The sequence below is a fragment of the Corvus cornix genome, chromosome Z (genome assembly GCF_000738735.6).
Source record: "Corvus cornix cornix isolate S_Up_H32 chromosome Z, ASM73873v5, whole genome shotgun sequence".
Taxonomy (NCBI): domain Eukaryota; kingdom Metazoa; phylum Chordata; class Aves; order Passeriformes; family Corvidae; genus Corvus; species Corvus cornix.
This window is the reverse complement of record NC_046357.1, coordinates 14,493,245-14,517,313: the sequence shown is the minus strand read 5'-3', so window position 1 is coordinate 14,517,313 and position 24,069 is coordinate 14,493,245. Positions and strand designations below refer to the sequence as shown.

General features: G+C 56.5%; 1 protein-coding gene across 3 annotated transcripts in view; it reads left to right on the top strand.

Moving 5' to 3' along the window:
* Window positions 1-305: 305 nt before the first annotated feature.
* TLN1 (talin 1) overlaps window positions 306-24,069 on the top strand; it is a 35,018-nt gene continuing 11,254 nt past the window's right edge. The window contains exons 1-40 of one of the 3 annotated variants that reach the window (XM_039566959.1): window positions 306-393; window positions 6,468-6,631; window positions 8,866-8,963; window positions 9,197-9,326; window positions 9,550-9,702; window positions 9,986-10,128; window positions 10,505-10,632; window positions 11,138-11,198; window positions 11,465-11,569; window positions 11,907-12,062; window positions 12,302-12,403; window positions 12,612-12,688; window positions 12,849-13,029; window positions 13,697-13,810; window positions 14,120-14,228; window positions 14,397-14,605; window positions 14,724-14,822; window positions 15,016-15,066; window positions 16,795-16,962; window positions 17,226-17,520; window positions 17,617-17,783; window positions 18,167-18,295; window positions 18,616-18,729; window positions 18,946-19,059; window positions 19,217-19,351; window positions 19,508-19,636; window positions 19,734-19,836; window positions 19,909-20,117; window positions 20,212-20,331; window positions 20,495-20,692; window positions 21,027-21,166; window positions 21,266-21,359; window positions 21,514-21,603; window positions 21,775-21,897; window positions 22,074-22,217; window positions 22,552-22,713; window positions 22,802-22,942; window positions 23,166-23,347; window positions 23,681-23,813; window positions 23,928-24,029. In XM_039566959.1, coding sequence (XP_039422893.1) covers window positions 6,502-6,631; window positions 8,866-8,963; window positions 9,197-9,326; window positions 9,550-9,702; window positions 9,986-10,128; window positions 10,505-10,632; window positions 11,138-11,198; window positions 11,465-11,569; window positions 11,907-12,062; window positions 12,302-12,403; window positions 12,612-12,688; window positions 12,849-13,029; window positions 13,697-13,810; window positions 14,120-14,228; window positions 14,397-14,605; window positions 14,724-14,822; window positions 15,016-15,066; window positions 16,795-16,962; window positions 17,226-17,520; window positions 17,617-17,783; window positions 18,167-18,295; window positions 18,616-18,729; window positions 18,946-19,059; window positions 19,217-19,351; window positions 19,508-19,636; window positions 19,734-19,836; window positions 19,909-20,117; window positions 20,212-20,331; window positions 20,495-20,692; window positions 21,027-21,166; window positions 21,266-21,359; window positions 21,514-21,603; window positions 21,775-21,897; window positions 22,074-22,217; window positions 22,552-22,713; window positions 22,802-22,942; window positions 23,166-23,347; window positions 23,681-23,813; window positions 23,928-24,029 — 5,238 coding nt within the window. In that variant the 5' untranslated portion in view covers window positions 306-393; window positions 6,468-6,501. Of the gene's footprint in view, window positions 394-6,464; window positions 6,632-8,865; window positions 8,964-9,196; window positions 9,327-9,549; window positions 9,703-9,985; window positions 10,129-10,504; window positions 10,633-11,137; window positions 11,199-11,464; window positions 11,570-11,906; window positions 12,063-12,301; window positions 12,404-12,611; window positions 12,689-12,848; window positions 13,030-13,696; window positions 13,811-14,119; window positions 14,229-14,396; window positions 14,606-14,723; window positions 14,823-15,015; window positions 15,067-16,794; window positions 16,963-17,225; window positions 17,521-17,616; window positions 17,784-18,166; window positions 18,296-18,615; window positions 18,730-18,945; window positions 19,060-19,216; window positions 19,352-19,507; window positions 19,637-19,733; window positions 19,837-19,908; window positions 20,118-20,211; window positions 20,332-20,494; window positions 20,693-21,026; window positions 21,167-21,265; window positions 21,360-21,513; window positions 21,604-21,774; window positions 21,898-22,073; window positions 22,218-22,551; window positions 22,714-22,801; window positions 22,943-23,165; window positions 23,348-23,680; window positions 23,814-23,927; window positions 24,030-24,069 lie in introns of all 3 variants that reach the window. The other 2 variants (XM_039566958.1, XM_039566960.1) reach the window with 2 other exon arrangements.

Here is a 24,069-nt window from a genome sequence, read left to right as displayed (position 1 = left end):
GAGGGGATGGAAGAGACGGCTTGAGGGGAGGGCGGTGGGCCCGGGGTCATGCGGGGCCTCGGAGGTGTCCCGGGTCGGGCGGGTGCCCGGGGTGCCGTGTGAGCAGCGGGCGGAGCACGGCCCCGGTACCCGGGCGCGGAGGCGCCTCCCAGCCCCGGGGCGTCGGGCCGGGCCGCGCGGGTACGGAGCAGCGCTGTCCGCGGGAGCGGGATGCCTGCGGCTCGGCGTCCGGGCGGAGCGCAGCCCCGGGGCACCGTGCGGGGCCGTGCCGTGTCACCCGGCGGCGCGCCATGCCCCGGCGCATGCGCGGCGGGGGGCGGGAAGCGGGCGGTGCCGCCCGCTCAGCTCCCCTCAGCGTCGCGGGGCCGCCGCGCTGCTCCTGCCCGCGCAAAGGTACGGGGACAGGGGACGGAGGACACATGGTGTCCCGGTAACCGGGGAGGGGGGGCCTCGGAGTGGGGTCCTGGGGACCTGTGGCGTCCTGGCTCTCGGGGGGCTGCCGGAAACGGATGTCCCGAGGACCCTGCCCCGTACCCCGCCCGGTAAATGGCGGGGAGGCAGGGAGGGAGCAGCTTCCTAGTTACCGGGGCTTCCCTGCTCCAGGCAGAGCTTGTCCGCGGTGACCCGGGGGCTTACGGGTTCACTCAGACTCTGGGGCGTGCCCAGATCGCCCCCGGGGCGGGCGGCACCCGCGCACCGACGCCCACCGGAGGCTCCGGGGCAGCACGGGCTGGCGCGGCCACGCTATCTCCGGCCACGTTATCCCCGGCCCTGCCCTTGCCCTGCCCCACCGGGCCTGGGCCTGGAGTTTGCCCTGGCCAGGCCCGGGCCAGCATCCCCACCCTGGGGGGCCCTGGCGACCGAGCTGGACAAGCCTGGCTGTGGCCACCGGCCCGTGGGGCAACCTTTGAGGCAGGCCAGGCGCAGCTTTTCGCCCGGCACGCCGTCCACCCTGCCGAGGCGTGGGGAAGAGCTAGTGGCAGGGGTGTCTGTGTGCTGCTGCGTGGTTTTGGGTGGGGACGCGAGGGGACACGCTTCCCATGGCCACACCGAAGCCAGGGAGGTCACCGCAGCAGTTCCCACCAGGACAGACAGGTGGCCATGGGCCCCCGGGATGGGGCGCTGGGGTGGTTCCCATGCAAGGCGGGACTGGCCCCCATCGGGGAAGGCCTGGGTCCCACCATGTCCCGGCCGAAGCAACTAACTAAGCACGGGGAAACCCTACCCCATTCTCTGCCTGTTCCCTGCCGGATCCTGCTCGAGCCCCTGCAAGCTCCCCATCCCTTTGAATCTGCCGGCAGGATGTCTACATGCTTCTGCCGTGGCTTCATCGCTGGCTGTTCGACCCATATTTGGTAGCAATAATTGTTTACTGCTTTCTCTCCCCGAGCCTCGCTGCTGAGAGGGGGAGGGCACATATTTTTGGGATCTCTAGTTTTGCCAAAACCTGCGAGTTGCCCAGTAAAGGGTCCAGACCACCTGCCTCCCCCCAGGCCATGGGGGAACCCCCCCAGGTGCTAAATGAGCTTGTGATGATGCATGGGGAGCATCAGTCAAACACTCAGCTTGCTTGCTGAATGGCAGTGGCAGGCATTTGGTGCTTCCCAAAGTGACACATCCCAGCAGATTTGGGGAAGGGTGGACTGGGAAGGGTGAGGAAAAGGGAGGAGGGTCCTGTGGGGCACCCTTCTGTTCAGAACTGAGCTTTGCTGGCTGCTGGATGAAATGACCCCAAAGCACAGCCATGCTCTCTTCTTTCTTTCACCTTTCTGCCTGTCCAGCAGCACGGTGCTGGGCAAGTTGCTTGTTGTGGAAAGTGTGGGTGCCTGGATCAGGGCACCCAGTGCTCTCCAGAGGTCATGAGAGCATCCACCACACCTCAACCCCTGCTTTTGGGGTCCTGTGCCAGAGGGCCAGCTTGCTAAGGACGCAGGAGGGATTGCGGCTGGAGTCTCGCTTGCCCCCATGCCTGCCTTCATCATGGGCAGTCTGGAGGTGCCATGATTTGTGCTCCATACCTTTGGAGGTCAGGGGATGCTGAGCAGGAGCAGACAGGATGTGGGTTATGTGCAAAATGTGGGCAGTTAATGGCCGGAGCTGCTTCAGCTCAGTGTGTGTGAACTGCACAGGCTGCGGCTGTGATCCTCCAGCCCAGCTGCCTGGCCCCTACCCACTTCCCACGCAGAGCAAGGCTGCCCTCCCTGCAGGGGTGAGAGGATGCTACTGTCCTAGCCATGGGTAATAGCTGAGCGGTCACAGCAGTGCTGTGTCTGTCCTTGACAGCCACTCATGCTCCCCAGGAGCAAGCTCAGCCTCAGCTGGAAGAAACTGTCCTCCCATCCGACGTGGACATGCAGCTGGGAAAGAGGAACTGGGCTCGGCAGCGTGTGACACTAAACCAGCTGGGGCTGCTGGCTCAGCCTTCCCATTGGTGCAGGGCTGAGCCACGTCGGCCTCAGTGCCTGCTGTGGCTGCGTATACTGGTCCCATACTGGAGAATGCAGGAGAACCCAGCCAGAGCCTAGTCTGGCTTCTCACCAGCTTAATTTTTCTCCCAGTTGATGGTGCTGGAGTGCAGATGCTGACATGCCAGCCAAGCCACTGCTGCAGGCGTCACATTTTGGTGGCCTGGTATCTTCCTGGCTGTGCTAGTGGCTGTACTGACTGGGCCGTGCCTGTGGAAAACCCCAGCACTCGGGCAGTTTGCAGCTGATTAAACTTCCTGCAGCCACCTCCTGGTCTGCAGTGGGGCCTTTCCCAGGTGAAGTTTGGTATTGCCATAAAAAAAAAAGGAAAAAACCAAATCCTACTACCAAACCTCTTTCAGAGTATCCCTTAAGAGAGAGCATAATAAAAATGGCAAAACTGTTGCATCTGAAGATTTGCAGCTTGTTCTGGAAACTTGCCACAAGTGTTCCAGCTGTCCTCAGTTGAATTTTGGTGGGGTTTTTTTGTCTTTTAAGACACAAGCCCTCCCCTGTAACCGTTATTGCAGCAGTGAACTCGTCTGACACAAATATAGCAGTTACATCACCTGACTGAAGACTCACTGTCAGTTGTCCCCGGCAATGACATGGTGGTTCCTTGGGCCACACGGTGCTGTCTGCCTGCAGCCCTGCCTGCACTGTCCCTGCCCTCAGGCACAACGTGGAGGCCTCCACCACCATCTCTGTTTAGCTCACCTTACATGAGCTGAGATGGAGGAAGCCACAACAGCTCCTGGGGGAAGTGGTGGGACCCCATCAAGGTTACCCCCTGCCCCCTCATCATCTTGGGATTGGCTCAGAAACATGCCCATGGTTCAAAAAGGGTTGCACACAGCTTGCTATAAAATGCAGAAGTGTGTTAATCCGGCTGCTCCAGTGCCTTATCTGACTTTGCATACCGACAACGTGATTGAGAATAGGTTTGACTGAGAATAGGTTTGCTTTCTCTGGAAGTGAGCCAGCAAAAATTTGGTGTGTGTTCATCGAGACTTCGTTTGTTTGGGTTTTTTGGTTTTTTTTTTTCTTTCTAGGGGGACAGCTTGAGTTTCACTGTCCTTTTCCTTTTTCTGGTTTGCACTGCCAGGCTCCCAAGCTGTCTCATCTGTTGCATCTAGTCCACCTTTTTCCTCTCCACATGGTTCCTGGGGGGAAGGGTCTGTAGGAGCTGAGCCCTGCATTGGTGCCCTCGCACCAGGCAACAGAATTGCAAACCTCGTGTTCTGCTAATAAACTTCACTCCGATTTGAGGAGGCGCAGTTTTGCAGCAGAGGGCATTTCTGCTCTAGACCCTGCTGTCAGCAAAGTTCAGCTGCTGGAGCCTGGACTTTTTTCATGGAATATGGCAGTTGAAGTGAACCATCTCCCTTTTCCTTGAGGTCCTCCTTGATGTCATCAGCATCTTCCCTGCTGAGCTCTGTCATTTTTCTAAGTGTTTGGGAGTGGGAAGGCTTGAGCAGTCATCTTCTTGTGGGATCTTGGGAAGCATAGCGACCCCTGTGAAGGGTGTGTTGAGGGGTGCCTCTGGTTCAGTGCCTGGTTTTGGGTGGCTTTGTGAGGGCAAGAAGAGGATGCAGAAATGGTGGCAGATGTCCTGGCTCCTCTCACTTCCTCTCTACTGTCTGACATCCTCCACTCCCCTTGCTCCATGGTCTCTGACCTTGTCCTGTCAGTGGCATGTTCTCCTTTTCCTGCAGAGGGATGGAAAGCAGCTTTATGCTCAACTTGAGAATATTTTTAGATGTAGAGAAGTTGGCCTGGTGACCGCAGCAGCCTGCCCTACATATAAAATACTTGGAAAACCCTTTCCATGGCAGAGTGCTCCTCATTCGTTCAGCTCCACAGCTTTGCTGGTGCTTCCAGATAGATGGCAGCGGGTGCCTCTGCCACCTCCTTACCTCTGCCGATGGGCTTCCTCGCTCCGGAGCTGAAGTGCATTTCATTCCTCAGCAGCAGAGACAGTGGGGGCCACGGGCCTCTGCAGAAACATTGCAGAACGGCTCAGGAATGCAGAGCTGGAGCCGCTCCATGTGCTGGCGGAGGCGGCACGCTCCTTGGTCCCTGCCTCCCACCCTGCACCACCAGCATGGCTTTCTGGCTCTGCAGAAGCAGGGCCCCTGCCCTCTGACTTGCTCCTGGACAAAACTGACCCAGATCCTGCCCCTAGGCTGCTCAGGTCTGTGTTTGGGAACAGCCTGCACTGGTGTACCCCCTCCCAGGGGGACCAGAGCTGGCCGCGCCAGGCAGGGATGCACAGACTCACCATGTGCTGCTGCAGTGCGAGGAAGGCTGCCAGCACATTTTAACCAAGAACCTTCTCAGGTCAGGCTGAGGATGCAAGATCAGCTTTCCCTGGCAGCCATAATAGGAAGCCTGGTAGGAGCAAGTCAGTCTAGAAGAGAATAAGCACATGTGCATCCCACCAGTGCTCTTGTATCCTCCCATCACTGGAGTTTAAGGACAAGGCAGCCTGGGTCAGCAGAACAGGGAACTCCCTTCACATGAGCAGGCTCTCAGGGAGAGGAAAAGGCATGTCACTGCTGGAGAGCATTGGGTTGGGGCCAGGCAGCGATAGGGAATGCTGAGAAGGGCATGGAGCAGTGGGGCAGGAGCAAAGGACTCGGTGTAGGGACCCTGAGGCGTTTGGCAACCTGGGAAAACACTGAAAGCTGTTGCACAAAGCTGTTGCTTTGTTTGGGTTTACCCAAAAGGAAGGACTCTTACAAGCTGCATCAGGCAAGCGGGGCACTTATGTACAACCTCTTTTTACTTTTGTTACTTCTTTCAGCTTTTATTCTGCAATACAAACGTTGCAGTTCTGATTAGGTGTTATTAAAGTTGGTGTTTTGGAGCCCTGTTGAGGGGCACTTGCTCTGAAGGTGCTCTATGCAATCCTTTAAGCCTGAACTCTGCAACTACCTGAAAGGAGGTTGTAGTGAGATGGGGGCCTACCGTGATGCCATGCCTACCGTGAGAGGACAAGAGGAAATGGCCTTAAATTGAGACAGGGGAGGTTCAGGTTAGGTATTAGAAAAAAATTTTTCCCTGTTAAGGTGATCAGGCGTTGGCATAGATTGCCCAGGGAGGTGGTGGAGTCACCATACCTGGAGGTGTTTAAGAGGCATCTTGATCTGCTGCTGGGCGATACGATCTAGTGATTTAGGGGTTACTGTGGTAGTGCTACGTGGGTGGTCAGACTGGGTGATCTTCCAACCCTGATGATTCTGTGATTCTATTCTGCGATGCTGATCCTTCAAACTGGACCCAGCTTGAGTCCTTTTTCAGATGGCATGGTGTGGCCCTTGTATGTCCATGCAGTGAGACCTGCCACAGGTGGTCCCTTGCCCTCCTGTGCATCATCCTGTGCCCTGGGTTGGTGCAGTATCTGCTGCCATAGACCCATATCTCATGAGCACTCCTTGGGTGTGAGTGGTGCTTTCCCCAAGTAATTGTATTTAATGTGTGAATTCAATGCCTGGTGCCCTTATCTTGCCTCCCTGTGCAGCTTCAGGCTTTTCCGTCCCTCTGTGCTCAGGCTGCCAGCTCAGCACCGTCTGCTGGTGACATGAGGGGTCCCGATAGCTGGGGCAGGGCCGTGCCAGCTCTGGGTCAAAGCTTGGTTTTCCTCTTGTGGCTTCTGTGTCATGACGGGTTTAATTATAACCTCTTCCATCATGCTCTCACAGCTTATCTAGTGTGCTCCCTCATGCTCATTTCCTCTCTGCAGTATCTCTGTTGGGTACCAGCTGCTGTCACTCGCACAGGCAAGTAAAATTGTCTTTGGGGCCTTAGGACAAGGAGGTAAGGGTCCCGGTGCTGCTCTGAGGTCCCAGGACCTCTCACAGGCTCACCAGCACAGAATGCAGCCCTTGCTTGCCATTGGAAGCTGAGTCCCAGCTTTCAGGTGCTGCTGGAGGAGGAAGGAGGACCGTGCGCACCGGTGGGGTCAGAAGAAAGAGCTCACCCATCTGTCTCCTCTAGCAGGTGACGCAGGAGTGGGGACAGCCCAGCCGCCACCATGGTTGCCCTCTCGCTGAAGATCAGCATCGGCAATGTGGTGAAGACGATGCAGTTTGAGCCCTCCACCATGGTGTATGATGCCTGCCGGATGATCCGTGAGCGGGTGCCAGAGGCACAGATAGGACAGTGTAAGTCCATGGTGGGACTGGCTGCTGTGCCAGGGCTGCCTTGGCTTAGCTCCTGGTATTTCACTGGTCTCCCTTTTCTTTTCTGTCTGTGTCTCTCTGGCACTTTCCCAGAGAAAGTGGTGGGGTGGGGGGACCAAGGTCCAAGTCCTCTTGTCCAGTTGAGGTGAGGGTCTGAGCTTCTCAGACTCCCTCCTCATCACCCCAGAAGAATGTTTGGGGGTTTGGAAGTTAGGAAACCACATTTGGAAGTGAAATACTCATTAAGCAATTTGAGTCCACTGCCCTTTCTGTTTCTGCTCCTCTGTCCTACTTGCATTCATCATCACTAGCCAGGTCTATGTGAGTTTAAACAGTTGCAGGGGTCGTAGTAAACATTAGTAAACCATTTGAGTTAATTTTTCCTTTCTTGGGATATATATAATCTCCACTGGGTCTGTCCTCACTGGCAGCTCTCTGCCAGACCCATGCTGGTGCTCCATTACCTTTCTAGGCTGCCTTAGCTCCAGTATTTTCTTGCTGCTGCTGGGCTCACAATTTATCCTATGGCTCATGAGCTCATGATGTGACTCACGCCCACGCGGATGTGGCCTGTCCCCATCATGGATGGGGGGTTGGAGCTCTGGGACGCTGTCTCAGGGGCTCTCCTGAGTCCCTGCAACCCCCAAAAGCGGCTGTGCCACAGAGGAGAGACAGCAAAGCGGAGGTCAAGAGTCGTGGGAAGAGGAGGGGGAGTGCAGCGACATCTGGGAGCAGCACATTCCTTAAGGTTGAAAGGAAATGCCTTCTCGCGCCGTGCCCGGCTGGTCAGCAGTCCAGCAGACCATGGCTTTCAGCTTCAGCGAGGGACTGGATGTCTTTGGATATGCAGGGCTATAGTGGTGTTGGATGGAGCATTGCATTTCCTGCTCCTGGGTGTGAGCCAGCCTGTTTATAAAAAAAGCAGCAAGGGGAAGGCCTTAAAGGGAACTTCTTATTCCTGCGTTCCTTTTCAGTTGCTCACAGCTTTTCTTTTCCTATGTGTTCCTTGCAGCTTTTACTTTTCTTTGCTGTCCTTACACACGGGCACTCGGGCTCCTTTTTTGAGCTGCCCTGTGTTTTTGTCACCTTTGGGCTGGGGGAGCTTCAGTGTAAGTTTCCAGCTCTGCTCTTGCTCTGTCTCAGGAAGTGCCTATCCCCACCCAACCCGTGGATCTGGGGCAAGCTACTCAGTTTTCAGTGCTGTGGATTTATCCTCTTGGAATTTGCTCTGAAAACAGTTTGGTTTTTTGTTGGTTTTTTTTTTTTTAACTTCAAAAATAAAATGGCAAGCTTTCATGATTTTTCTGCTCCCTGTTTAGTAGGATCCTAACGGCAGTGTTAGCCAGGCAGGCGCAGGGCGGCTCAGGAATTTGTCCCTCCCCAAAGAGAGCTGCCAACAAGATGACGAGTTATAAACATAGCCAACCAAGACAGCCTGCGGCGCAGGATTGTTACAGAGGTGGAGAAGGACCTTTGCAGGGCAAAGCCAGGCGTGGTCCTTGCCTCTTGCTACATGAAAATGGGCCTATCCCTGTGGGTCCCAGCTGAGGAGCCACTGCCCAGGCTCCAGCAGCAGCCTTTTCACCAGATACCCCACCCTGAGGGAGCAGGATTTGGTGAGCAATATTTACTCACCACCTCTGAGACCTTGTAAACCTTGAGCCCATCCTCCTTCAGCCTCTCATTCTGCGAAAAGAGGAGTCCCAGGCCCTCTAGTCCTCACACCAAGGTTCCATCATTTAAGCTGCCTCTCTGTATCTTTTCAAACTGTACTGTGTCCTGGGGAGATGCAGACACCCTACCACCAGAGAATACTCAAAAAGTGGAATGCCTAGATTTTATAGGCCAGTTCCCAGCACCCTTCATGGTGATCCCCACCATTTTATTACCTTATTTTCACTATTACTACGCATTGCACTGAAGATTTCAGAGAGCTGTCAGCCACAACTGCAAGCTCTTCCTTCTGTTGTGTCTGTCAGTTCCAAGTTCAATGTTGCGTAGGGATGCTGCAGATGATTTTTTCTGTAGATAACTGTGGTAAAACCTCAGAGCTTGCGTGCCAGCTTTGTTGCCCACTCATTAGGTTTAGGCTCCAGTGTTTGCAGGGCTGCTGTGCTTCATGCACTGGGCTGCACCCGGTGCATATCCCTGGGCACAGAGCAGCCCTGTGCTGCTCTACCAGGACTACCCTGGCAGAGACTTTACATGTTTTTCAGCCAATGATTTTGGGCTCTTCCTCTCGGATGAAGACCCAAAGAAAGGGATCTGGCTGGAGGCTGGGAAGGCTCTGGACTACTACATGCTTCGCAATGGGGTAAGTGTCCATCCCACATCTTTCCAGCTGCATCCTTTGCTCTGTGGTTGGATGTGTTTGCAGCATGGAGGTGGTGTGGGTGCCTGCCCTGCTGCCTTGCATTGTGTCCTGCAGCACGTCCTGTCACCCCCACAATTGCACTGGGCAAGGGGGAGCTGTTGGACTGGCGGTGGGATGTGGCTGCACCCTGCACTGGTGCCACTGCTGGGAGCTGTGCTCCACTGTGCCCACAGGATACCATGGAGTACAAGAAGAAGCAGCGGCCCCTGAAGATCCGCATGCTGGATGGGACAGTGAAAACGGTGATGGTGGATGACTCCAAAACTGTCACGGACATGCTCATGACAATATGTGCCCGGATTGGTGAGGAGAGGACAGCAACAGGGGAGAAGGGTGGTGGGGAGAGAATGGCAGAATCTGACAGGCTTCTGGGGGAGCAGCAGCAGCTCTGTGGCAGATGGCCTGGCAGCACGGGTGTCTGAGGGGTGTGTGAGGGGAGGGGATGCTGCTCTGCACCCCTGCGTTGCTCCATGCTCTTTGTTTGGCAGAACAGTGCTGCTGAGTTTGGTTCTCTGCTCTCCTGCAGGCATCACCAACTATGATGAGTACTCACTTGTACGGGAGATCATGGAAGAGAAAAAGGAAGAGGTTACTGGCACCCTCAAGAAGGACAAGACCTTGCTGCGAGATGAGAAGAAAATGGAGAAGCTCAAGCAGAAGTTGCACACAGATGATGAGTGTAAGTGCCTGAATGTGCTGGGAATGGGGTCAGCCTGTTGTGAGGGCCTTGGGGAGGGGAGCAAGGACCCCTGTGAGGGGAAGAGGGCATGGAGAGGACTGTGATGAGGGAACATGTGCCCACACTCCCTGGAATGTCTGCTGCCTGGGGGCCCAGGACAGATGGGTGATAGCTGGGATGCGCCAGGTGGGCATATCTTTCTCACTTGACATGAGCAGCCCCAGGGCGAGGGTCAGTTGTGCCTCGGTGCCTGTTCCTGTTCACACCCTGGCATTGTCTGCAGTGAACTGGCTGGACCATGGCCGGACCCTGCGTGAGCAAGGCATCGATGACAATGAAACGCTGCTGCTGCGGCGCAAGTTCTTCTACTCTGACCAGAACGTGGACTCGAGAGATCCTGTGCAGCTCAACCTGCTCTACGTGCAGGTACAGCTTCCCAGAGCCACCTGGCTCCACTGCCTCCTGCCAGCCGCTGACAAGGCTGATAGCTGAAGGTTTTGTCAGGAGCCATGACAGGGGGGTACTCGGTTATGTCCTGGGTAAGAGCCAAGACTGGCAATTCCAGCCCTATCCTCCGTGGGAATCCTGTGCCAACTCTGTCTGGTAGGAACCATCCTGAAATGCTGCTGTGGTTCCTCTCCCAGGCTTGCTGCCTGTAGGGGACAGCCTGGTCCTACATACTCCTGTTTTTCAGGGCCACTTCTTTTAAGTCTGTTAAACATGTTGTGCTTGATGTGGAGGAGAGCAGTGGCAGGGCCGCGTGGCTGCCCAGCCCACTGCAGTGTCTTCTATTCCCACGTAGGCTCGTGACGACATCCTGAACGGTTCCCACCCTGTCTCCTTTGACAAAGCCTGTGAGTTTGCTGGCCACCAGTGCCAGATCCAGTTTGGGCCACACAACGAGCAGAAGCACAAGCCGGGCTTTCTGGAGTGAGTGTCCTGAGAAGCCCCTGGGCTTGTCTCGAGGTGGCTGGAGCAGCTTGGCAGCACCCAGCACCACACTGCCTTATGGGGCTCCGGGGATTTCGGTGCCTCTGGTGCAACCCCTGTCCTCCCTACAGCACAGTGCCCAAGTATGGGGATCCACACCAGCTGTGAGGGGTGCCAGCCCTCCATCCTGCTCCTTCTGACAGCCCTGTAGGGACATGCAGTCAGCTGCTGTGGGGGTGGCCCCAGCCCACCCTCTGGCCTGCCTCGATGCCGCACAAAGGGCTGCATTCTCAGCACCTTTACCCCACATTCAGCTAGGGCAACTCCCAAGGACAGCTTTCATAGCTGCGGCAATCTCTCCCACATTCTTTCTGCTTCCAAAAACTCCCAGTTTGTGCCCTGGCAGGGGTTTGTCTGAGGCTTTGGGTTGGGCCTGTTCATAGTCAAGGACAGACACTGGCTTTGCACTCTGCTGCTAACAACTCACTTGGCTGTCTCTTGGCAGGCTCAAGGATTTCCTGCCCAAGGAGTACATCAAGCAGAAAGGAGAACGCAAGATCTTCATGGTATGTGCAGTGGGGAGGTTGAGATCTGGGCTTCTTGTTCCTCCTCACTAAAGGTTGAGGCACTCCTGTCTGAGGAGGCAGCACACAGCAGTCTGGTGGGTGAGAAACAGGAGCAGGAGCTGGGCAGACAAGGCAGCTCCTGAGGTCCCAGAGATCAGAGCTGGGGCAGGGAATGCTGGTGGGGTGGGGAGAGCCCGGAAAGGCTGTGCAATGGTGTTGAGGCAGGACTGTGGAGCTGGTGCAATGTTCTGTCTTTGCTGTTGCAGGCCCACAAGAACTGCGGGAACATGAGTGAGATCGAAGCCAAAGTTCGCTACGTGAAGCTTGCCCGTTCCCTCAAGACCTATGGGGTCTCCTTCTTCTTGGTCAAGGTAGAGCAGCAGCCCCCCGGTCCCACTTCAAACTGACCAAAATCCTGCTTCTTCAGCATCCCTCCATCTGTCATGTCTCCAGCTGCTACCCCTCAACCTATGTTGCTCCAGTTTTCTCTGCATCTCCCCTGTCCACGTCTCCTTCTTGCATTTCCCTGTGTACTGCCTTCCTACTCCTTGGTTCATGCTTTTTCTCATTGTTAAGCTGCATGTGATAGTTGTCACCACTAGAAGGTGTGGCCTTGTGGGTGTTTGGTAGCTATGGCAGACTTTAGATGTCTCTGCCTCGGTGGATCCATCCAGGGATAGCCCGCAGCCCTTCTGTTGTGGCCCACAGGAGAAGATGAAGGGGAAGAACAAGCTGGTGCCACGTCTGCTGGGGATCACCAAGGAGTGCGTGATGCGCGTGGATGAGAAGACCAAGGAAGTGATTCAGGAGTGGAGCCTGACCAACATCAAGCGTTGGGCAGCCTCACCCAAGAGCTTCACCCTGGTAAGGGACCAGAACTGGTCCCCCATGCCCCCTCTGCTCTGGTGCAACTGTGGGGGGCTGCTCTCACTCCAGTTCCTGTCTCTGCTGTTGCCCCATGGCAGCACAGGCTTGTCCTCCTCTGGTGCGTCTCCCAGTGCTTGCTTTGAAGGCTGGCGCTTGGGTGCTTAGTACATACCAGAGGGGCTCAGGATGGCTGCCAGTGCCCTGCTCCGGTGCTACCCTGTGCCCTGCTGTTGCAGGATTTTGGAGATTACCAGGATGGTTACTACTCAGTGCAGACGACGGAGGGGGAACAGATCGCCCAGCTCATTGCTGGCTACATCGATATCATCCTCAAAAAGGTGAGGCTGTGCTGAGAAGGGCACTGATAGCCCCTCTCCAGAGAGGGGTACAGGGTGTGCCTTCCAGCTGCCTCCAAACAGCCATTGGCACACAGTACTGCTGGGAAAGCTGGAGACAGGGCAGGGGGATCCTGTGACCCTGGTATGGTGTCTGGGCTGCAGGAGGAGGGCAGGGCTTGGGGGTACCATTTTCTCTTTCCCTTTGCAGAAAAAGAGCAAAGACCACTTCGGACTGGAGGGGGATGAGGAGTCCACCATGCTGGAAGACTCCGTGTCTCCAAAGAAGTAAGTTTTCCAGGAGCAAGGCAGCTGCCAAAGAGAAGTTGAATGGAGTCTGTGCTCCAGCCAAGCTTGCAGCACAGCAAGGAGGAAGAGCTGCCATTCCCACAGAGCCTGGTGCTAGCACTGTGGGCGTCCCTTTACCTGGTATTTCTCTCCATTTCAGGTCGACAGTCTTGCAGCAGCAGTTCAACCGTGCAGGCAAGGCAGAGCTGGGCTCAGTGGCCCTGCCAGCCATCATGCGGACAGGGGCTGGAGGGCCAGAAAACTTCCAAGTGGGCACGATGCCACAGCCTCAGCTGCAAATCACCAGTGGCCAGATGCACCGAGGGCACATGCCTCCCCTGGTAAGCTCTCCTTGTGCTGACCATAGGGCACAAACTCTGAGAGGTGGCTGTCAGGCTTGTGTAGACCAATCTGTTTGGGTCTATGACCAAGCATTGCCTTGCTGTGAAGAGCAGGGGCTCTGTGCCACTGGCTTCATGTGCTTGCTGGTCTGGCTGAGCCAGTGTCCTCCTGCACCCTCTCTGCAAACTTGAGCTACACCCCAGTGTTTTCACCTGGCTAGTGACCGCAGCCTCTCATTCAGGCTGTGACTGGACAGCCCCACTAGGACTGTGGTTTGCAGCAGAACCCAGTGCTGTGTTTTGGTGCCCCCATCTACTGTGCAGCTGGAGGAGCACTTGGAAAAGGCCTCAAGGAGGCTGCTTTCTTTTACCCTATGCAGCCTCCTGTGGGAGCTTGCTGTGAAAGCCTTGTGGGATCCCACAGCATCTGCTCCCCACTCCCTGAGAGCTGGTTAACCGTGAGACTTGATTGTAACCATGGTGGAATGAGGCATTTCCTAGTGGGAGGTGCAGAGGGGAGACTCCCTTTTTGCTAAGTGCACCCCACTTTGTGGAGACCTACCTAGAGTGGTGTCATCAACAGCACATTGCATGGAAGCATTTGAGCCAAATCTGTAATCCTACATTACTAGCCTTCATCTTATCTCGGTCTGTCTCTGTGTTGCAGACCTCAGCCCAGCAAGCCCTGACTGGCACTATCAACTCCAGCATGCAGGCTGTGCATGCAGCCCAGGCCACGCTGGATGACTTTGAGACCTTGCCACCTCTTGGGCAGGATGCTGTGAGTGCTGGGTGAAGGTGGGGTGCTGGGGGTGGACCTTGCTGGAGGCTGGGCTGGGTGAAGCTGGCCACATTCCCAGGAGAAGTGTGAGCAGCTCCTGGGAGGATCTCCTGAAAAGAGATGGGGTTGTATCCCACTCTGTGGGCAGACATGGAGGGGACACTTGATCATGTTGTTTGGTCAGGGTGGACTAGAGAATTTGGGTGGTCGCAGGTCTTCCTTCTGTTTTCGACATATCCTCTTCTTTGCACTTCTCTGTGTGAGCATGTGTGCTCTACCACCATCTCCTGATCCTGTTCTCCCATTCAGGCATCAAAAGCTTGGCGCAAAAACAAGATGGATGAGTCGAAGCATGAGATCCACTCCCAAGTGGATGCCATAACTGCTGGCACGGCCTCAGTTGTCAACCTCACTGCAGGTATGTGGAGGGTTGGAGTAGAGGGAAAGGCCAGTTCAGGAGAAGGCTTGGTCCCTCTTTTCTGGCTGAAAGACTCCTTTTGCTCCCAGAAAGGAAAACCACATCAGTGACAGGTGTGGGGATGCTCTTGGAGCACGTCCCATGCTGACTCCTCTCTTCCCTGTGCAGGGGATCCAGCAGACACGGACTACACCGCCGTGGGCTGTGCCGTCACCACCATCTCTTCCAACCTGACGGAGATGTCCAAGGGTGTGAAGCTGCTGGCTGCGCTGATGGAGGATGAGGGAGGGAACGGGCGGCAGCTTCTACAGGCAGCTAAGAACCTGGCGAGCGCCGTCTCAGACCTGCTAAAGACAGCACAGCCTGCCAGCGCTGAGGTGGGGTGCTGGAGTGGCTGTGGGACTGAGAGGAATGGGGAAGCCAAAGGAGAGCCACTGAGTGAGGTTTTAAGGCTTGTTCACGAGCCTGGTGTTGATTTTGCCTTGTTCCTTGCAGCCTCGCCAGAATCTCCTGCAGGCTGCTGGCCTGGTAGGGCAGACCAGCGGGGAGCTGCTGCAGCAGATTGGGGAGAGTGACACTGACCCCCGGTTCCAGGTGAGCATACCCAGCAGCAACCAGGGACACCCACTCCCTAAAACCATCAGCCTTTGCACAGGACCTCACAGGAGGGCTTTGGGCTGAACATTGGCCACTACCCAGTGGTGACTTTGTGAGGGAGGAGACAGGCCATTGCCCATCTTTGTCTCTAGAGTGATATAGCACCTCTTATCTTGTGGATTCCATGTAGATCCCAGAAAACCGGTGTCCTTGGATCCAGCCTGCCTCTGAACCAAAGACGGTAAAACAGGGCTGTAGGCATGGCTTGTTGGTCCTTGCCGTCTCCAGCGTGAAGGGGGCTCCTCTGGGAACTATCATCTGAAATCTTTGGAGAAGGGCTCTTGCAAAATTCTACTTTTCTGGTGGTTGGCTCTCAGAAGTCCATGCACTCGGGTTGCTGCTGGGGCAAGTGCTGCTCTGGGGGTCATCTCTTGCAGCCACCTCAGCTCCTGCCTGCTGCTCCCTGCCTGTGGGAGCTGTCTGCCTGTACCCGTTAGAGACCCTGTATGGGTGGAGCCTTGTGTGGCATTTTTTTTTTAGATGAGCTAACTGCCAACTGGCTCGCTTTCCTATGACTGTTCCTTCCAGCACAAAGGAGGTAGCACACTGTGCTGGGGAGTACAATCCAGATATAGTATAGACCAAAATACTCCAGAAAGAAGGGGTTTCTGTTCATGGCAGCCACACAGCTTCAACTGAGTAGAGAGGCCTTGACAGATATCCAAGGGGAATAGAAAAGCTAGGACCAGGGCAGGAAGCCATATTGGGCCATGCAGCAGTGCCAGGACAGAATATCCCCAAAGGTCAGATTTAGGACCTGGAAGACAATTTGCAGTTGAGCAGCAGGATGTTCTGCCTCACAGCTGTCAGACCCGAGTGTATGTACTTCCTTCCATGGGCTCAGATGCCGTGGTATGGGGACTCTGGAATTGGATGCATGCACTCTCTGGTCTTTCATCCTGTCACAAAAGGTGGTGGATTGCAGTGGGAGTAGTCTTGGCTTGCAGGAGGTGAGAGGATGCTGTGACCTTCTGGTTTGGTGGCTGGGGGCTTACCTGTCATGGGGTGCAGGGCTGCTCACTGTGAGCACACACACAGCAGGAGGTTGGCAGCTGCAGCAGACAGAGAGCCCTGCCCTGCCTACCAGGGTTTTTGCTGTTCAGTGCTGGTGCTGCCAGTTTGCACCAGCAGTGTGCCACGGGGGCTAATCCTGAAGGCTGCAGAATGCTGTCATGTCTGGTGCCCTGCAGGAAAGCAGTTTGCCATGTGCTGGTCCCTGCCTCTTGCCTGCTGGCGCCTGTTGTGCACCTGCCACTGAGGAGAGACGAGGCTGGTTGCCCTGTCATACCTGTGTTTTAGCCTCGGGAATAACAGCGGAGATGTATTCTAGCTTGTCAACCAACAAGTCAGAATTGAAAATAAAAATAGCTGTCATGTCTGCAGTACGGGTGACCAGCATGGGAGCATCTCCCACTTGCCTCTTGCTGGCAGCTGCCCATGGTGTGGGTGTGCCATGGCTGGCTTGTGCCTGCTGTTTGGATGGAAGGGTTTGTCATTTTTTCTCTCTGTTCAAATGTTTGCAAACCCGATCAAATCCAGGCAGTACCAGCAGTGCCTTGCAGCAGGTTCTCTCTGTGGAGCAATTGGGGATGGGTGGTTGCCTGGGGAGTGGGGTAGTGGGGTGATGCTGAGCATTGCCTGAGCTGCTGCAGGTGGTGTTTGTGGCAGTGCAGGCTGCAGCTCAAGGCCAGGCTACAGCCTCACAGCCAGCAACAGCAGACAGTGGAGATGGGGTCAAGGTGTTGCTAGCCTTTCCAGGTATTCAGTGCTGCTGGTGCTTGGACAGAGTGGCTGAAAGGCCCCCGAGGGCTCACATTTCCCATCTGAATATTTCACAAGAGCCCTGCAGATGGCTGTGGCTGCTCCCACTGCCATGGCTGCCTTGTTGACCTTTTCTGTCCCCTCCCAGGACATGCTTATGCAGCTGGCGAAGGCAGTGGCCAATGCTGCCGCTGCGCTGGTGCTCAAAGCCAAGAACGTGGCTCAGAAAACAGAGGATGCTGCGCTGCAGACACAGGTGATCGCAGCGGCCACCCAGTGCGCCCTCTCCACCTCCCAGCTGGTGGCCTGCACCAAGGTAAGCAGCAAAATTAACCCTTGCCTCAGTGTGGCTGTGAGTTTCACCTGGCTGGGAGGCAGCTTTGTGGCAGGACCCTAGGTGTGCCAGGACCACACGTCCTAAGGCAGGACATTGGAAATCTGGCACAGGAAGTGTGGGCTGCCAAGTCCCTGCCACTGTGCCCAAACAATGAGGATCCTCTTTGGAGGAGCAGAAGTTTGGGATAGCTCCTTCAAGGAGCATAACCATGCTCACTGCACAGCCTTTCTCCTCCCTTCCAGGTTGTCGCTCCCACAATCAGCTCACCAGTTTGCCAGGAGCAGCTGATCGAGGCTGGCAAGTTGGTGGCCAAATCAGCTGAGGGCTGTGTGGAGGCCTCCAAGGCAGCCACCAGTGATGACCAGCTCCTGAAGCAGGTGGGGGTGGCAGCCACAGCTGTCACCCAGGCCCTGAATGACCTGCTGCAGCACATCAAGCAGCATGCCTTGGGTGGGCAGCCCATCGGGCGCTACGACCAAGCCACTGACACCATCCTCAATGTCACTGAGAATATATTCAGCTCCATGGGCGATGCAGGTGAGACTGAGGCACCCAGGGCAGAGCACAATGCATAGCAAGGTATCAGAGAGCCCTTGGGACTTGCCAACAGGCCACACTTCCATTCTGTTCCAGGGGAAATGGTGCGTCAGGCTCGTATTCTGGCACAGGCCACCTCCGACCTTGTCAATGCCATCAAAGCCGATGCTGAGGGAGAGACAGACCTGGAGAATTCACGCAAGCTTCTGAGTGCAGCCAAGATCCTGGCTGATGCCACTGCCAAGATGGTGGAAGCTGCAAAGGTCAGTGTGTGGGGAAGGATGGATGCTGGCTTTGGCCCCAGCCCTGTCCAGTGCTATTGGCTCAGTGCTGGGGAGGGGATGATCAGCCCGTGGTTGAGCAGCAGTTCCCAGAGCAAGGTCTTGCACTGAGCCAGGGACCTGTGCAGTAGCATGGGGCTTCTCCTGTGGAGGAGCTTCAGGGAGCTGTGGGTGGTAGCAGAGGAGCTGTTACCTCTCCTGCTGCTGGACTCTTCTGGAGAGACTTTGAGCATCTCCCGAGCACTGTAAACCAGACTGCCTTGTGGGGGACTCCCTGGCATCAGGCCAGAGTGGAGGTGCTGCTTCAGGAGGAAAAGGGACTCCATGGTCCCTGAAAGCTGTGATGGGTTTTCTGCTTTCTCCAGGGAGCTGCAGCCCACCCAGACAGCGAGGAGCAGCAGCAGCGGCTGCGTGAGGCAGCAGAAGGGCTCCGCATGGCAACCAATGCCGCAGCCCAGAATGCCATCAAGAAGAAGCTCGTGCACAAGCTGGAGGTGAGATGCTGGGCAAGGATCTGCAGAGGGCAAGCAAGCACCGGCAGTGAGCAAGACCTGACAGGGAACCCCCATATACCTCCACCTTGCAGAGGGATAAAGTCCTTTTCAAGTCCAGTGTCCATTGTGCATCACAGAGAGATCTCCCTTCCCTTGTGTGCACTGTGTTGCTTTGGGGTGCTGGGCATTGAGGGCACTGAGGATGCTGAGGTGCCACAGGAGTAGGCGCAGGAGAACTTGTTTGGGGGATCTGGGCCCTGGTAATGGCAGGGGGGCTTGATACAGACTGCCAGTGTTAAACCTGTGCCTCCCTGTGCCAGCACGCAGCCAAGCAGGCTGCCGCCTCGGCCACTCAGACCATCGCCGCCGCGCAGCACGCCTCCTCCTCCAACAAGAACCCTGCCGCTCAGCAGCAGCTGGTGCAGAGCTGCAAGGTAAGGGCCTGGGCCTGATCCTGGCATCTCCAGTGTTCCCTCTCCCTGTCTCATCTCCCATCAGCAATGCTGGTGCTTCCTGCTCAGCCACAGTGGTCAGACTGGATCTTGGGGCCCTCACTCACATCCCTTAGGAGCTGATCTTTTGATCACTGGTCCTGGGTTGAATCCATGTCCTTCTGATGGATCCTCTCCAGTGACCCTTTTCTCTGGCAGGTGGTGGCAGAGCAGATCCCAATGCTGGTGCAAGGTGTGCGAGGAAGCCAGTCCCAGCCGGACAGCCCCAGTGCCCAGCTGGCTCTCATTGCTGCCAGCCAGAACTTCCTGCAGGTACTCATACTGCCCAGAGCCACCTCCCATTACAGCTCTGGCATTGCAGCTTTCCTACCATGCCTGTCCCTTTTAAGACATTGGGAGATCTGCACACAGGCAGCTGAGACACTGCATGTTTGTACTCTTCTCACTGCTTTTTGTTCTGGCCCTACAGCCTGGTGGGAAGATGGTAGCTGCAGCCAAGGCCACCGTCCCCACCATAACGGACCAAGCCTCTGCCATGCAGCTCAGCCAATGTGCCAAGAACTTGGCTGCAGCTCTGGCTGAGCTCCGCACAGCTGCCCAGAAGGTGAGAGGCTGAGTCCCATCCTGCAATGAGACACCACCTGTGCAGGGCAGCAGGGAACGGTGGGGACAGCCTGGTGGCAGGCTGCGCTCTCTGCCACAGCCAGAGACAGGTGGGCTCAGCGGTCACCCACTCATCTTCCCTTCTTCCCCACCACAGGCTCAGGAGGCGTGCGGACCCCTGGAGATAGACTCTGCGCTGGGTCTGGTGCAGAGCCTGGAGAGGGACTTGCAGGAAGCCAAGGCAGCTGCCCGTGATGGCAAGCTCAAGCCTCTGCCAGGAGAGACGGTAAGGGTGCAGAGAAGGGTGGCTCAGGGTGGACTCTGGGGCAGTGGAGTTGCTAAAAGGTGCAGCTCACCAACATGTCCCACTCATCCACTTGCAGATGGAGAAGTGTGCCCAGGACCTGGGTAACAGCACCAAAGCTGTCAGCTCCGCCATTGCTCACCTCTTGGGAGAGGTGGCCCAGGGCAATGAGAACTACACAGGTACTGGCCTCCACAACAGGGCTGGGGGAAGGGGCACTAAGCTGTCAGGCACTGACCTCTCCATACCCCCAGGAATTGCTGCCCGGGAAGTGGCCCAGGCCCTGCGCTCGCTCAGCCAGGCTGCCCGTGGTGTGGCAGCCAACACCTCCGACCCGCAGGCACAAAGTGCCATGCTGGAGTGCGCCAGCGACGTCATGGACAAAGCCAACAACCTCATCGAGGAGGCGCGGAAAGCAGTGGCCAAGCCTGGTGACCCAGAGAGCCAGCAGCGCCTGGCCCAGGTTGGGACAGTGGGTACCCCAGTGTGCCCTGTCAGGCTGTGGGAAGAGTGTGAGGCTGGCTGGGAGGTGGTGACCGCTCTTTGCTTCTCTGTAGGTGGCCAAAGCAGTGTCACAGGCCCTGAACCGCTGCGTTAACTGCCTGCCAGGGCAGCGGGACGTGGATGCTGCCATCCGCATGGTGGGAGAGGCCAGCAAGAGGCTGCTCTCGGATTCGGTGAGCTGAGCTGGGGCGGGAGGGGAAGGGGGAAGTCTTCTGGAGATGCAAGCTAGTCCAGCAGCATTGGGTTCCACTAGCATGTCCCCAAGCATGTGCCTGACTTCCATCCTCCATCTCCTCTCACTTCTCTGCCTCTCCTAACCCCTCTCTTTCCTTCCAGTTCCCTCCCAGCACCAAGAGCTTCCAGGAGGCACAGAGCCAGCTGAACCAGGCCGCGGCAGGGCTCAACCAGTCCGCCAATGAGCTGGTGCAGGCGTCGCGTGGCACCCCTCAAGACCTGGCCAAGTCCTCTGGCAAATTTGGGCACGACTTCAATGAGTTCCTGCAGGCAGGAGTGGAGATGGCCAGCCAGTCCCCGGTGAGAGCAAATACCTCTTGGGACATCCTGAGTGCAGTGCGAGGTTGGGGATATCTGAGAAGGTGGCTGACCAAAGGCAGGGTGGTCAGGCAGTAGTGGTTAGGGTGGCTGCGGCCAATGCAGCCAGGGAAATGGGGACTGGAGCTGTGCAAAACTGCAACAGCAGAGAGAAGGTGGCTTGGGTTAGTTCAGCAAAAATTGCTGTTGTATCCTTGCTGTTCGCAGACAAGTTGGATGAAGGGAACCAGATCAGCTTGAAAATCACCAGAGAAGACTCAGGGTGGGTGTGGGCTTTAAAAAGTTGCTGCAGATAACTCTTACTGGCTTTTTGCAGAATAAGGAAGACCGAGCACAGGTGGTGTCAAACTTGAAGAGCATTTCCATGTCCTCCAGCAAGCTGCTGCTGGCTGCAAAGGCTCTCTCTGCTGACCCTGCTGCCCCCAACCTCAAGAATCAGCTGGCAGCTGCAGCACGGTAAGATGAACTGCTCCCTGAGAGTGGCTGGCCATAGCAGTGGCGCTGGGTGGTGGGGCAGGCATTCATCTGTGGATCTTTCTCCCATGTCCCTGGCAGGGCTGTGACTGACAGCATTAACCAGCTGATCACCATGTGCACCCAGCAGGCCCCAGGCCAGAAGGAATGTGACAATGCCCTGCGGGAGCTGGAGGTAAGAAGCCACATATTGACAAGGCACTGGAGAGGTTGAAATGCTGTGTGTGGGGGGAGCTGCACCCTACTGCAAGGAACAAGGGGGAATGAAGGGGAGGTGCAAGTGGAGGATGCAGAACTTTCCTCTGGATGTGACACCTGTGTCCCTGCAGACGGTGAAGGAACTGTTGGAGAACCCCACCCAGACTGTCAACGACATGTCCTACTTCAACTGCCTTGACAGCGTCATGGAGAACTCCAAGGTAAGCCCTGAATGGAGGTTTGGGGAAGGACAGAGATATCCTTGGGAAGGATGTGGGAACAAAGGGAAAGGTGGTTCCTCCCCTACTGATGAAGCACAGTGAGCTCTGATCCTGGGAGCACTGCAGGAGCCAGAGATGGTCTCCATAATCAGTGCATCGTGTGTCCTGCAGGTGCTGGGAGAGTCCATGGCGGGCATCTCCCAGAACGCCAAGAACAGCAAACTGCCAGAGTTTGGAGACTCCATCAGTGCCGCCTCCAAAGCTCTCTGTGGGCTGACAGAGGCAGCTGCCCAGGTGAGACACAGTCCCAGCCCTGAGCCTTAGCCCAGGGCCAGAGTTGTCATATGCATCCCACCCCTGCCCTTCCAAATCAGTGGGACAGTGCTGCCAGACTCCTCAGCAGCCCGTGCCCTCTCTGAGCCACCCTGCGGTGTGCAAGCTCTCTCTCACCACCTCTCCCGTGCTCCTAGGCTGCCTACCTTGTGGGTGTCTCAGACCCCAACAGCCAGGCTGGACAGCAGGGCTTGGTGGACCCCACTCAGTTTGCCAGAGCTAACCAGGCCATCCAGATGGCCTGCCAGAACCTGGTGGACCCTGCCTGTACCCAGTCCCAGGTGAGTGTGGTGTGGGGCTCCATTACAGTCATTTACTTGCATCAAAAGGAGTATGAGGCTGGTTGGAAATGCTGCATCCCACCAGCTAGCAAAGATGATGGCTAGTGTTTCATCAGGACTCACCAGCTGCACTGGGAACCAGCTGGCAGCTTTGGTGCAATGGTCACAGTCCAGATGGGGGGACTCTGTGGGCATGCAGGATCTTTGTGATCCTTCTTGGGTCCCAAGAGAGATGCCTGTGGTCACTGGTGCCCTACAGAGCATGGGTGGGAAGGGAGATCTGTAGGGATAGGGGGTCATGGTGGATCCTGCCTTACTCGGCTTTCCCCTGCAGGTGCTGTCAGCAGCCACCATTGTAGCAAAACACACCTCAGCTCTGTGCAACACATGCCGTCTGGCATCCTCCCGCACCGCCAACCCTGTGGCCAAGCGCCAGTTTGTCCAGTCGGCCAAGGAGGTGGCCAACAGCACAGCCAACCTGGTGAAGACCATCAAGGTGTGGTGTCCTTTCTGAGGCAATGTGGTACTGATGGGATTTGGGGCATGGTGGGGGCTGGGTAACTGCTCTGGTCTCTCCACACCAGGCCCTGGATGGCGACTTCAACGAGGAGAACCGGGAGCGGTGCCGTGCTGCCACCGCCCCTCTCATAGAGGCTGTGGATAACCTGACAGCCTTTGCCTCCAACCCGGAGTTCGCCACTGTTCCTGCCCAGATCAGCCCAGAGGTGGGATGCTGCTGGGACAGGGAGGATGGAGCCTGGCTGTAGCAGGGTCTGCTGTGGGGTGGAGAGGAGCTGTGCCTGGGGAGCATGCACTGAGGGGGTGTGATGGGGAGGTGGCAGCAAGCCTTGGGCTTCAAGGGGCTGCTCCAGGGTAAGGTTCATGGGAGGGGGAGCAACTTCCCATGCACAGTCCCTTACCTCACCAGCCTGTTGTCTCCCTGTGCAGGGGCGTAGAGCCATGGAGCCTATTGTCATTTCAGCCAAGACCATGCTGGAGAGCTCTGCTGGCCTCATCCAGACTGCCCGCTCTCTGGCTGTCAACCCCAAGGACCCGCCGCAGTGGTCAGTGCTCGCTGGCCACTCACGTACAGTCTCAGACTCCATCAAGAAGCTGATCACCAACATGAGGTGAGCAGAGTCCTGTTTCTGTGGCTGTGGCTCTGTCCCTTCTGGCACATACCCCTGCTCTGAGTGAGCATTCCTGGGGATGTTTTGGCTCATCATCTCCTTGGACACAGTTGTTGCAGACAGGTAAGGGATGGGATGGAAGATGCTATCCCTCTTGTCCTTCCTGGAAGCTGCTCCTCCAATTCTCATGTAGGTTGATGGGGACAGACACTGATGTGCCCAGGCACTATCATGCCAGGAGAGCAGTCTTGCCCCTCACCAGCACCAGCCAAGCTGAGGGTGAAGGGGTGGTGTAGCAGCTGCCAGCACTTGGCTGATTCATCTGTCACACAGGGACAAAGCTCCAGGACAACGGGAGTGTGATGAGGCCATTGAGGTCCTGAACAGATGCCTGCGGGAGGTGGACCAGGCGTCCCTCGCTGCCATCAGCCAGCAGCTGGCCCCTCGACAAGATATCTCCCAGGAGGTGGGTCAGGGACACACTGTGGGCAAGCCTAAGGGAGTGGCATCCTTCCCCTGACTCTCAGCAGCATGCAGGGACCCCTGCTGCAGCCTCATGCAACACTCTCTCTTCGCACAGGCTCTGCACAACCAGATGATCACAGCTGTCCAGGAGATCAGCAACCTAATTGAGCCTGTGGCTGCCGCGGCAAGGGCTGAGGCCTCGCAGCTGGGGCACAAGGTAATGGGGGTGTGGCACTTGGTGCCTGGGGAGGAGAGGT